This window comes from Coturnix japonica, chromosome 1 (genome assembly GCF_001577835.2).
Source record: "Coturnix japonica isolate 7356 chromosome 1, Coturnix japonica 2.1, whole genome shotgun sequence".
In the NCBI taxonomy this organism is placed as follows: Eukaryota; Metazoa; Chordata; class Aves; order Galliformes; family Phasianidae; genus Coturnix; species Coturnix japonica.
This window is the reverse complement of record NC_029516.1, coordinates 63,067,890-63,081,488: the sequence shown is the minus strand read 5'-3', so window position 1 is coordinate 63,081,488 and position 13,599 is coordinate 63,067,890. Positions and strand designations below refer to the sequence as shown.

The window sequence follows — 13,599 nt, the reverse complement described above, 5'->3', positions numbered from 1 at the left end:
GCATAAGGATTAAATGTAAAATTATTAAGATAATAGTGGCTGCATGAATAATGAAAGCGGGTAAATATTCAGCCTTATATATTAAATATTTGCACAGCTCAGTACCACCACTTTAAACACAACCTCTAAGTGTACATGTGCTTAAACTGTCATTATTGCTATTTGAGTTTCACAGAATGTAGTGTCCTTAACATCCCAGATGCTTTTTAAACGAGAGACATTATTTGTTGTCACCAAGTCATAACTGCACACTTATTTCCCTCTCTCTAGTGTTCTATAAAAATACACTTCCATGAGTAAATCTTAGAGTAGGAGGAAAACTAACTTTATTTTCTGGGATCTTCATAGCTTTTTTTTTTTTCCTTCCCCTTTTTTCTGTATTTTTTGTTTGCATTTAGCTCTAGACAGTATTAACTGTATCACTCTCTTTGTATCTCCAGTCCACTTCACATTCTCGTATCACAGTCTTAAGACAACTTGCACTGTTTGGGTTGGTAGCATTGCACGAACATGTTTTTAAGTTGAAAAAAAGAATTCGGTGTTCAGCAAAATTTTTTAATGAAAATCCTTTCTTTTCTTGGTAGATTTAGTAAATCCCTTCCCTTTCACAAATGAGAAATGGTGGCCTAAACTGTTCTGACAGCATTTCTAAGTTTTTCACTTTCAAAACTTTATGTGTTTTTTAAATCTAATTAACTGTAATAAGAAAATAATGGGACATAATGTTTTTTTTTACGAGGTGATTGATCTCTTGGCAGCCTGGCTGACTCTTTTATTGATTGGTTGGTGGATAATGTCAGAGTGGATATGTCCTGGAGCAGAATAGCTGACACCTAAATCCATATGTGACAGATTACCATCTGTGTTGGAAGACAGATTTCTTTGTGAAATTGCAAAGATAACAGGTGAAAATGGAGAAAGTGACATGAGGGAAATGTGTTGAAACCTGCCTCAACCCTCCCATGCTATAAGAGCATTTACACAAAGCTCTCCATTTTGTGGGCAGCATGTTTTCAGGAAGAGGGGGATTCAATTTTAATTACACTGATTCCTGTCTGCTCAGTCTAGTTTTGGTTCTGTTAATTAGGAAAATGCCTTGCCCCACAACCTAACCATAAAGCTAATTAAATAGATAACCTTCATTTGCTACTTAGTGGAACCTTGGTTCAGTAATGATTATCATACATTACAGTTAATTAGCACCCTGGGAGGGAAAATGAGGATGTCGCTGAAGTGCAAAACTCAAATTAGAGGTACTATAATATATGCCTTATTTCATTTTATAGCTATCTGATGCAAGGAAGTCACGCACTACCCTACCCATCTCAGTTTCACATTTGTTAAAGGAGAAATAATTAAACTTATCTCTCCTGCAGAAGTGTTTGTAGGTTTAATGCAATAAAGTTGATAAGATCCTAGCCTTTGAAATCCTCAAATAGAAGATACTGTGTAAATAGAATTATTCCTCTCTGAAATATGCAAAGCACGTTAGAGGCAGTGAGCTCTGTTCAGAAAGCAGTCTCAGGTAGAGTGGTGGACCAGCACATGTACGTCTTAAAGTGGAGTGTGCCTGTACAGTTCTATACATATTCACAATGTCTTCCAGGGTGGAACGCTACCAATACATGGTGATGTATCGAACTTCTCAAAAACCCAGACTAAAAAGGAAGAACATCTGTAATTTGACAGCACTTTTTGCAGTAAATGACTTTTTCAAAGTGCTTTGTTCAATTAAAATAGTTCATTTTAAAGTACTTGTCCTGAAAATATCAAGTGATAATTACCAATGCCTCATTACATAGATAAAATGAAGTAGGGAGGTGTTAAAACTTGCCCAGACTGCTAGATAAACCCATTAGAAAACTGGACTAGGACTTCTAATTCCCTTTGATCTACCAGACAGCATTTACGTTTAGATTTTCTTGCAGTGCCACCAATTCTGTGTGCTCACATCCACTGTTTGATCTCCATAAATGTTCAGCAAGTGCTGATGAATGTCAGTGGGTACCGTTTTCTTCTGCTTGGAGAAATTCAGTGACACACCCTCACTTCATACACGCTTCCACATCAGACGCCTTTTTACCAGACTGCAGACCCTTTGCAGCTATTTGTTGCACAGCAACAAAATGTAATGGAATATTGGCAGGAAGGTTCAATCTCTACTGCCATACCACCAACATCTGCCTCTGTTGTCAGTGGGAGTGGGACGATGTAATAAAATAGGAGGCATTTCTTTCAGAGCAGCCTGTGTAGTATGGAAAGTGTTATTTAGCACAATGAGAGTGTAGGTTATGTTTTCTTTAATACTAAGGTACTATATTACAAGTTACACTGAAAAAAAGAAGAGGCAAATTAAAACAATTGTATTCTGAGCATTAGTAGCATTGATAACATTTGTAATGTAGGGTGACGTGTGCTTTGTGCAAGCCTGTCCTGTCTGTCATATTAAGTAAGGCAGCCTTGTTGGATTGTGCATTGGGGTGGGATTCATGTTTGGGAGAGCAAATTTGTTTTTTCTGTGTGCCTATTTCCCAGCTCTGACAAGGTTAAAGAGTTTTGTGGCCTATTTTATAAAGTACTTTGTGGTTTGCATGCATCAGGGAACTAATACCTGTGTCAACAAGGCAACAATTGTTATAACGGTTAGGGAACAGTGGTGATTTTTAGAAGCATGAGAAAAGAGAAAGAAAGAAAGGAAAGTAGAGGAAAATGACGTGAGTGGGAATAAAATGCTAAGAAGAATTGGCATACTAGCCCGCACTGCAGGAAACATGCCTACCGATATCCCCTGAATGTTGATAATAGTGTTATTAATCCTAACATGCTGTCTTTAGCAAAAACAAGAAAGGCATTACATTCCTGTAATTATTTTTTGGTTGATCTTGGAGTATATTATTTTCCTAAAGCTAGGTGGCATTTTAATACTGCAAAGGATTAGACAGACAGAATCAGTTCAAATATTTGTCCAGCCATTGAATGAAGCGGCCTAACTTCCGCCTGAGATGAGACTTTGGAAATCTCCATATCCATCATTGTTCAAGAGCTAAGTGAAGATTGCATGTTGATTACCCTTTCAGTTCTGTTTAAGCAGCTTATGTGGAAAGTTAAATTCTAAGTTACTTAAAATCACTACTTTTTAATTTGTTCTATGACTTGTGTGTGACTTGTGTAATATAGCAAAGCTCTCTGGGTTTATAGCACATACACATTCATGCATGCACACACATCCAGATCAGAACTAGGGCCTTCTTAACATGACTCATGCTAAGCAGAGCTTGGAAAGATACAAAGTGAAACAGGAACAGCCATTCCCATCAGTCTTCACAAGGATGTGTGAGGAAAAGAAAAAAAACAACAGACTTCTGTGGTTTGTCCTTAGTCTGTTATTGGTCTGTGTCCCATTTGTGCAGGTGTTTGTAGCAGATCAGTAGCTTGTATGAGCAAGGTATCATTTACCTACATCAATGTTCTTGCTACATTAAGTCCTTTTGGATTTCATTGCTAATGCACTGGCAGCCTATCAGACCTCCTGGTCTGAAAAGGCCAGAGTGTTGTCTAAACACTGATTATCAGAGCATTTTACATACAACCCTTGTGGAGAAATATGTGTACTCTTGTATTTCTGAGGATATGGGGGAGGAGAGCAGAGTGAAAAGTTTGAGCCATTTTTATGCAACTTGCATTATCAATTGAAAAGGAACCACTTCAGAGCTATGTTTGAAGACAACAGTTTTATAACTTATAGAGAAGTTATAGTAGATAATAGTAGATCTAATAGTAGATAATGCAGGGAGATTTGACTAAGTAATTTCAAATCTGGTAGAGATATCATGATGGCCTTCCAGTGTGTTTTTCTTCCCCTGCTTGGTAGGCAGACATGCCATGGAAGCAAACTCTGTGAAGTTCATAGGAGCCACTTGACAAAGGTGGGTACCAGTCAGTTTAAAGTTAAATGGAGCCTCCCCTTCTCACACAGTGGAATCATTTCTTATCACATGGCTCATAACACAAATTATTTATAGCTATGGAAAGAAAAATAGTGGGGATATAGACTTGCTGCAATTTCTGTGAACCAGTTAGACATGATGTAGTTGGATACTTCTCTCTTTCAAGTGAAATGAAGCAATGTAATGCTCTCCATAGAGTGAAATAATTTTTACGTGCCTTGTCAGTCTCACTATGGCCATGGAAAGAAATACAGTGAGAGCAGAGACACTGGCACTGTTTGTGTTATTTAGAATGTTTTTGCAGCTAACAGTTTTGACCTCTATTCTGTTTTGATGGTCCTGGTTTCAAAAGGCCACCTCATGTCATCCAGCAAGAAGAAATGAATAAATAGTTTCTTTTCCTGTGGACTCTCCCAGGTTCAGCATAGATCCTGGCTCAGGGTTACTCCAAAGAATTGCTGGTGTAAAACTGATATGCTGCATTGTCAGTGGAACTGAAATGGGTAAACAGCTTCAAATCCTCCTCTGAGGCCAGCAAGGTTTTGTTTCTGTCCCTTGTAGACTGCAGAGACCCTGAAAACAAAGTTAGCAAGACTAGTCTGGAATGTAACATGTGAAATCCAAGGGCTATCATTTGAAACATCAATCCTTCAGAATGGTGTTTGACAGACTGCCAGTAATTTCTGCTTCATAGCCCAGAGGTCATGTTGCTCTTATCAAGGGAAAAGGAGACCTTCCTCATGACAGGTGACTATTCTGTGTGTTTATGATACACAATATATTAGCAATTATAATGTACAGTTCAATTTGTCCAAAGGTTTTGTCATGGCAAGGTACACCTGTGCTGTGAAAAAAGATGGAGCAGTTGTGGTAAGCCATCAAAAGAAGTGTACCACAGCCCCAGTTAGCAATTGTTGGAGCTAGGAGGGATCTCTCATAAGAATGGAAATGGCTGGAGAACTAGGGCAACAAGTCATGTGTTTTCACCACTGATCTGTACCTGTGCTTGTAACCATAGCAAAAACTAACTGGGTTGCTGCCTACGGTCTCATGCTGTTATGTAGAGCAGCCTGCAGTATAATCTTCACCTGGTCAGGTTGGGAGCCTGAGGTTATCTGTCTTTGGCTATTCTGTTTTAGTCACCAGAACTTGAGGATCACAGACAAGAAATAAGACTCTTGCTATCAGCCCAGTTACCCGAGACAGAGATTGCATTTCAGCAAAGCACTCAAGGCTTGATACCACCACAGCTGCAATCCATCATCTTACCCTCATGCTTTTAGCAGGGTTGAATACAAAGTCCACACCTGTGCAGAAGCAGATACAAAACCAATAAACAGTAGTATTAGTTCTAAGGTTTCATTTCTCTTTTCCGTATGTCCAGCTCATGAGCAAAGTGTTTTAATTATATATGCCATTCTTGCTCATTGGAGTCGTACACCCTCCTGAATGTACTTCAGTCAGTGTCCGTGCAGCAAAGCACCGTTTAGGAAGGTGGGCTGAATTTCCTTCTGAGCTGTTAAAGTTTTTAGATTAACCTCCTCACTTTTCTTGCAGATGTATTGGGCTGCATTTTGTATTCTGTGGGCAGAAATGTGTTAAGAGCCTTACTACTCTCCCATGTGTGTAAACATGTTTTCAAAAATGAGTGAATAACAGACCCTCAAAGTCATCTTAAATTTAAATGATTCTAAATGCCCCCTTCACTCACCAGCATTGTGCTATAGTTGATAAATTTCCATCTCCACGTTTCAGTTCCTAGCTTTGTGTTTGCAGGAGTTGCTTTTTAAATGATCAGCTGTTACTTCAAAGTTTCAGAGCTTATAGTAAGAAACTTTTCAGTAGCAAAGATCACATTCCACTTATTTTTCTGAAAGATCTCATTTTCTCTTCCAGAAGTATGCAACAAGTCTCTGACATACTGCTTCTCCACTATTTGTATCTCTAAAAAGGCCTGTATTTTTGCAATATTATTCTCCTGAAAAAGTAGTAGGTTTGGGTTGTTTTTTTGTTTTTTTTTTCAGAAAACCTGCATTTATAGTTCTGTAAGCAGGGAAGGGTGGAAAAGTGCCCTGCATTTCAAATGAGATTCTGTGACCTATCATATCCATGTTACACAAGCTTTTATGGACCGGTCATTCCAGATTTTCAAAACTTTTGGGAGAAGTTATAAGGTGTAGGAGGTGGATTCAAGATGGACCTTAAGGAACATGAATCTTCAACCCCCCCTGGCCTTGAATACCTCCAGGGATGGGGCATCCACAACCTCTCTGGGCAGCCTGTTTCAGTACCTCATCACTCTCTTGATAAAGAACTTTCCCCTAATATCCAACCTCAGTCTTCCTTCCCTCAACTTAAAATCATTTCCCCTTGTCCTGCCATTTTCTACCCGTGCAAAGCGTGTGCCCCGGAGGCGCAGTGGTAGGAATGCCGCCTTGCAACACTGGGGCCCGTAGTTCGAATCCCCCCTATGGCGCAAGTGGTAGAAGTGCCGCTCCGCTACACAGAGGCTCGAATCCCGGGGGTTGGACTCGATTATCTCTAAGGTCCCTTCCAACCCGCACGAGACTATGATACTATGACTCCCCTCCTGTTTGCAGACTCCCTTTAGGTACTAGAAGGCTGCAAAGAGCTTACCCTGCAGCCTTCTTTTCTCCAGGCTGAACAAGCCCAGCTCCCTCAGCCTGTCTTTGTAGTGGAGGTGCTCCAGCCCTCTGATCATCTTTGTGGCCCTCCTCTAGACCCTCTCCAATATACCCTTTCATTTCTTTATATATCCTTTCATTTCTTTACATAGTAATAACTGAAGTATTTTGTGATAAATCAGATTTGTTTTACTTTGTGTTTGTCGTTATTTTATTTTTTCAAGTGTACTCATGTTTTGAGAGTTTCTGTGTTAGGTGAGAGATTCGTGTTTTTAAGCAAGCTGAAGTCTTCAGTTAGGTAGATCACCACCACTATAAAGAAAATTCCTTGAATTGTTTTTAACATCAAAGTACCTCAGTTTGGTCATGTACTTTTTCCGCTGCTGACAGAAATACTTCTGTCTCCAGATCAATCCAGACTTGCTCACAATTCAGACTCTTTAGTAAGACTTGCCTGAAAGGTTTGGGAAGGGATACATCTGATGAACCTGTTTCCTAACAGGGACGGTAGCATCCTTGGGAATCTGAGTAAACTCCTGTACTCCTGCCCTAAAATACTCTGTTTGCAGTCATGAACTAAATTTTTGCCCCTTCATTCCTTGCAGATATTGATGAGTGCTTGGTAAACAATGGTGGCTGTGACCATTTCTGCCGGAACACAGTTGGCAGCTTTGAATGCAGCTGCCAGAAAGGCTATAAACTACTCACAGATGAACGGACCTGTCAAGGTAATACATCACTTATTTTACTCTCTATATAATTGTTAATTTCAACTGATGACTTTCTTTTTTCATTGTAAGGGGGAGCATAATTAAGTATTTTGTACTAGATATCTTAATCACACTGTCATAGGAAGTAAAGTTAGAAAATACCTACCAGATTTTAATGTTCTGAAGTTGCTCTAGAATATTTTTGGAAATGTCTTGCTTCGTTGTTTTCAGTGTCCTGCTGAAGCAGGAAAATCCCTGTGGTGTAGTGGTATTAGTAGAGGCAAAGATTCTAGTGTTCATATCCTCTAATTTGCTGTGATGTTTGTGGGAAAGAGGTATAGCTTATTTACAGTGAATTCATTTGGAGTAACTTTCTGGAATAGAGCATTTGCAACAGTTGAAGTGAAAAAATAGTCTGATTTGTGAGCTTACTTTTTCTTGATAGAATTAGGTTATGGAGCACTAATAAAAGGAATTCTGTGAGAATACAAATGAAGTACGATTCATGTCATGGTTGTTGTGTGCTTCATGATTTGTTACTGAAGTCACAGTATTATAAATTCTATGACTAGTTAAGTGAGTAACTATTTTAAACGTGTGAATTCTATAGCTTTATTCTGTGGCAGCCTCCTCAGAAAGACTAGAAAGAGGATGCATCATTTGAGAGAGAAAGGGAAGAAGGAAATAATGATGGAAATTTTTCTACTGGGATTGCCTTTTTGTTCATCCATGATCATTTGCATGGGTTTTGAACACATAAAAGTTACAAAGTCCAAAACAGCAGTACTTTAAAGCTTAATGTCTGAAGATCCATACATCCTTCCGAAGGTTTTGCACTGCATCTTATTGGTACTTCTGTTGCCCAAGAAGCCTACTGCACCATGAGTGTGTCAGTGAGAAGTCAGTGCAAGGTTACTTTCATGCTAGGACACGATGGGAAAAGCTCAGATTGGCACAGTGAGTTCCACATGTTTAAGTAGAAATAATGTCAAGTCACATTAGAAAGTTGTGAATTGCCAAATTTTGATACACCTGCTAAAGATAGAGACAAAATGTCAAAAAGAAATATTCCTTTCATGATGTGTATAGAGATAGGTAGGAATACTTTCTGTTTCTTGGGTTTCGTGTGTTGTAACGTGCTCTCACTTGTCCTATCAGTAAGAGGTTTTGCCACTGAAGTCATTGTAAGTACAAGAACTCAAGACCTGCATTCTTGTTAGGCAGTAGCTAATACAAAATGTATTTGTTCATGATGCGAAGTCCTTTGAAACCTACCTATAAATAATCAGGTACTTGCAATAATGAGAAACTAGGAGCAGTTCTGTAAACCTTGTTTGTGAGAGTTTTGTCTCTTCATGTGCCTGGGATGCTTAATGAGTGAGTTGCTGGTGACAGTACATACCATGCAATGAATGAAGCAGTTGCTCATCTTCTTCTCACCCTCATCTCATGGTCAGACAAGAATTGCTGGCTGAGAAATACAATCACCTGGCCATCCTACTTTTTCCATTGACAGTGGGCAAGGGTGGGCACTCTGCCTCTACAGGGTATGTTGATTGACCTGTCAGCTGTAGCTTATCTGTTGGCCCAACAGACTGATTAATGCAGGCTTGGAGAATTCCTAGGAGGGAGAATTTGATTTGCTCCCAAAAACGTAGGTCCTTCAAAGTGTGCAGTAGGGAGGACAGAATTATTTCCTGTTTGAAGTCTGAGGTATTTGGACTCCAGAGACTTATTACAGCAGCTGTGGTACGATGCCAGCTTTGTTGATTCAGGCAGTGATTCAGGCAGTCAGAAGGCCTGTTAATAAAGAAGGAAGGAAAGTGAATTTATAGATCAACAAATCATTGACGTATGAACCACCTGTACTTTGTTCCTGCTCTGAAATGAGACTACAATTAGTGGAAGTGTTTGTAGATATTAATGTCAGGTCTGACCGAAAAATGTAGTTTGGGGTTAGTGATTCTGCTGGCATATAAATCATTCATAGGTTTTTTGGGTAACAGCCATTCAATATAAACCATACAACATTACTGAGAGATTAAAATATATATATATATTGTCTATATCATCCTTTTCAATGTGTGAATCAAAAAGGTTTAATTTGACTCTGTAAAAGATGCTTATCCTTGTGTTAATTCTGTTGTTTTGATTCATAATTATGGGATTTTTATGACTTATGATTTTGCTGTCAGCATTGCTGGGCTCGGGTGAACCTAATGAGGTTCAACACGGCAAAGTGCAAGGTTTTGCACTTGGGCCGGAAGAACCCCAGGCACCTGTACGGGCTGGGAGGAGTGGTCCTTGAGAGCAGCTCAGCAGAGAAGGACCTGGGAGTCCTGATGGATGAAAGACTCAACATGAGTCAGAAGTGCAGTCTGGCAGCCTGGAAAGCAAATGGGATCCTGGGCTCCATCAGGAGAGGGGTGGTCAGCAGGGATAGGGAGGTGATTGTCCCTCTCTACTCTGCTCTTATGAGGCCCCATCTGGAGTACTGTGTCCAGGTGTGGAGCCCTCAGTACAAAAAAGACATGGAGATTTTGGAAAGGGACCAGAGGAGGGCCATGAAAATGATCAGGGGGCTGGAGCACCTCCCCTGTGAGGACAGGATGAAGGAGTTGGGTTTGTTCAGCCTAGAGAAGAGAAGGTTGCAGGGTGACCTCATTGCAGCCTTTCAATACCTGAAGGGAACTTACTCCCAGGAGGGGAGTAAACTCTTCAAAAGGGCTGACAATAGCAGGACTAAGGGAAATGGTTTTAAGTTAAAAGAGGGAAGATTTAGGTTGGATGTTAGGGGGAAGTTCTTTACTAAGAGAGTGGTTAGATCCTGGAACAGGCTGCCCAGGGAGGTTGTGGATGCCCCGTCCTTGGAGGTGTTCAAGACCAGGTTGGACGGGGCCCTGGGCAACCTGATCTAGTAAATGTGTATGTTTGGTGGCCCTGCTAGGCAGGGGGGTTGGAACTACATGATCCTTGAGGTCCCTTCCAACCCGGGTCATTCTGTGTGATTCTGTGTGATTGCCTTTCTCCTCTGGTTTCCATTTTGAAACTAAAGCTTATTGTCAGTTACAAATCAGTGCGTTTACAAATACTAATTTAGGACCTTGGATGTATATGTTGTTTTGGTTAAAGTCTTATTTAGTTCAGATGGCCTTCCTAGTGTATAGGGAGTTAATCTTCAAATGAGTCCATCATTGACATCCAGGCACAGATTCTGCTAATTTTAGGCAGAATGCCCATGGAAAAAAAACTGGTAGGCTTGCCCTTTTAAGACTTGCAGAATCCCTGGTTAAGTCTGTGTTTGTGTCTGATTCACAGGAAAGAGACTGTAAATAAAAACAGCCATAGAGATACGGTTGGTGTTAGCAACCATTTTTAAACTGGTGAAAATACAAATAAGCTGCTGCTACACAACTTTCTTGATGTGACCGTTGACTTCAGCATAAGACAATTTTCAGTGTTTCCATAAAAAGGTACCATCAGAATCACTGTGAAGCACAAAGGTTGTCCTGTGTCACCTCGCTTCATTGATGTCTTTTCATTGCAGATCTTCATAGACTCATTGCAGAGCTGAAGAGCCAACTTTAAGGTTGCAGGGAAATTGTATCAAAGTCTCAGACTTTGTTCTGGCTGTTTGCTTAGCTCCCACCCCATTGTGCCAAGTGCCTTACACACATTCATTGTCTCTGTGAAGTGGAAAATATTTCTTCCTCACTTTTTCAAGCCAGAAGGGTGAAGCCCAGTATAGTAGCTTGCTACAGATCACATCTATGAACGCCTTCACAGTATGGAGAATAAACTTCAAGTTTTTTTGAATCTATCATCTTTCTTCATTACAAGACAAAAGCAAAAATAACCTTTCCTATTTTTGTGCTCATACTCTGCAATGAAAAGTCATCATTTTGCAGGAACTCTGAAGCTTGCTGGTTGCTTGGTGCCACTGGCTAGCCATTCCACATGGAGAGTACTTGTGTAAGCAGTCCTTGCAATTGCAAAGGGCATTAAAATGTTCTGCATTTGTCTGTTTACAGATAAACCATTTTTAGCCCTGCTTGCAAAGAAAACTATTGTCAATCACAGATTACTTCTGCTAGGGAGTGGTTCTCACGCTGAGGCTCCTTGTTAAACAAGGAGAATGCAGGTTTTTTTTTTTCCTTTCCCCTCCCCTGCATTCCAACCATTTAAAAGGAAACTTATTTGTAACCCAGAAGGTAAAAATCCACACTGCCTTCCCAGTGATATTGTGGAGGCTAATACAGCTTTCCTAGAGTCTCTCTTTTCATGCAAACTTAAAAATAGATCTTTTTTCACCTTTGATGGGGAAATCACTGTTTGACAATATCAAATACATCTACTGTATATTAGTTTAACAGATCCCTTAAGTGTTGTAAATTTATTAGTATAGGAAGATACCATTGGACCTGTTAATACAAACCTTACAAGAGGCCTGCAACTTCTTTGAGTATATAATACAAATTACTTAGCTATATTTAGAGAAAGGATGTCTTGTATTTATAATCTTTCTGGTAATTAACAGCAGGACAACAACTTAGATTAGTTTTAGAAGCACAACAGCAACAAAACAGCAAGCAAGACTATTTAAAGCTACAATGAATGTGTGTAACTGCAGACATAATTACCTTAATCCTCAGCCGATATGAGTTTTAAAGCCAGTTTACTTAATTGCTTATTCAGTTTCTGTTTGTTGTGCAGTGATCTTGAAAAAAATTCTACAGTAAGCCCTCTCTGCTGCACTCAAGTTCAAGCTTCACTAAGCACCCAGAAAAATGTGTGAAAATCTATAATAAATAATTTTCCTGCTGTAGGAATTGCCTTCTGCAAGGGAAAAAGACAAGGAAAGACAGAAAATGCATTTGTTATAACTCTCCAGGGAGTGGTAGAGTTGAAAAAATGAGTTGCATTCAGAAAAAAAAAAAAGTGCTTTTAGTGGAGACATGCAGTGAACAGCATGTAAGACTCTGGGCTGCTAAATCTGCGCTCTTATCCTCTGCCCTTTTTCACCACTGCCAAAATAGAGCCAAATCCTTGCGTACTGAGGAATTTAACCTTCTGCAGGAAGCAATTCAGTGCCTCAAAAGTAGGCTTAAGTGGGGCTCAATTGCTAGACCTCACAGACATGCTGCTCAGCCTTAATGGAGTCTGTCCAAGTAGCCATTTCACCAGCCATTTCATTTGATACAGCCACTGTAAAAGGAGATGACTGTCCACCAGGCATGTGGAGAACTACACACCAGGTGACAGCATTTTTTACTTCAATGTATTCCCATTTGACTGGTGATTATTCTATAGTGCTCTCCTACCAGGTTTTAAACAGATGCAATTACTATTTTGTAACCAGGCAGTGCAGCACAGTGCCTCCTAGTCTGCTTTAAGTACTGGTATTTGTCAAAAAAGGAAATTCAGTTATGTAGATTTGTGCAACGCAAAGTCCAAAACAGAATTTGGCTCTCTAGCTTCATTATATACTGAGTTTTTGCTCCACTCAATTTCTATGGGCACATTTTGCTAGATGTTTGTGGTTTTATAGCACTACAAAATAACCAATAAAAGCTTGAGTATGGCTAATTGTTTTTTCCTTCTCAGTACAGGAGAAAGACATGAGCATGTCCATTGTCACCTTACTGTATTTGGACTCTTCTTTTTCTCTTTTAAAGCAAATGTGTTTCTTATGTGCTCCACTATCCTTCCTTTCTGCCTTCCCAGCTTCGCTTCCACACAGCTGTTCATCAGAAACTTGACATACGTGGAGTAGAAAAACTGCAAATAGTGGCCAGAGCCAGGTATCTTGTGAGCAGATATTGAGGCAGTTTCCTTAGGAATTTTGCCAGCATATTGCAATGCAGACCTGTAAAACACCTCAAGTATTGCCCAGCAGGTTGTTTTTGTTTCTCAGATTGTCACTGAGCAGATTTGAAATAAGGTTTGAACCCAATCTCAGGGCTGCTTTGTTATCCCACTCCATCATGGAACCATAATCCAGGACAGCAACTGTCCATTATCCAAAGTCCACAAAGGTGTAATCTTGAAATACTGTTGTATTAGTCGGATATCTGGTCCTGCCAAAATATGTACTATTAGCCTTCTTAGGTCAAATTTTCACGTGGTATCTCCATTTTGGAAATGGGAATGAAATGAGGGATTAATCATTGAAGGAATGACAGATAGAAAGCGTTTGTGGGAATTATTTTTGGCCTAAAGAAGCCCACAAAGATTAACTACAAAGATCTCTCTATACCCTTCTGTGTGGAAGCATTGATGATAAATATGGCTGGACAG

General features: G+C 39.8%; 1 protein-coding gene across 4 annotated transcripts in view; it reads left to right on the top strand.

Moving 5' to 3' along the window:
* The window catches only part of SCUBE1 (signal peptide, CUB domain and EGF like domain containing 1), a 201,089-nt gene that overhangs the window by 142,188 nt on the left and 45,302 nt on the right, over positions 1–13,599 (top strand). For all 4 annotated transcript variants that reach the window (XM_015869916.2, XM_015869933.2, XM_015869923.2 and 1 more), the window contains one exon: positions 7,198–7,320. In XM_015869916.2, coding sequence (XP_015725402.1) covers positions 7,198–7,320 — 123 coding nt within the window. The remainder of the gene's footprint in view (positions 1–7,197; positions 7,321–13,599) is intronic.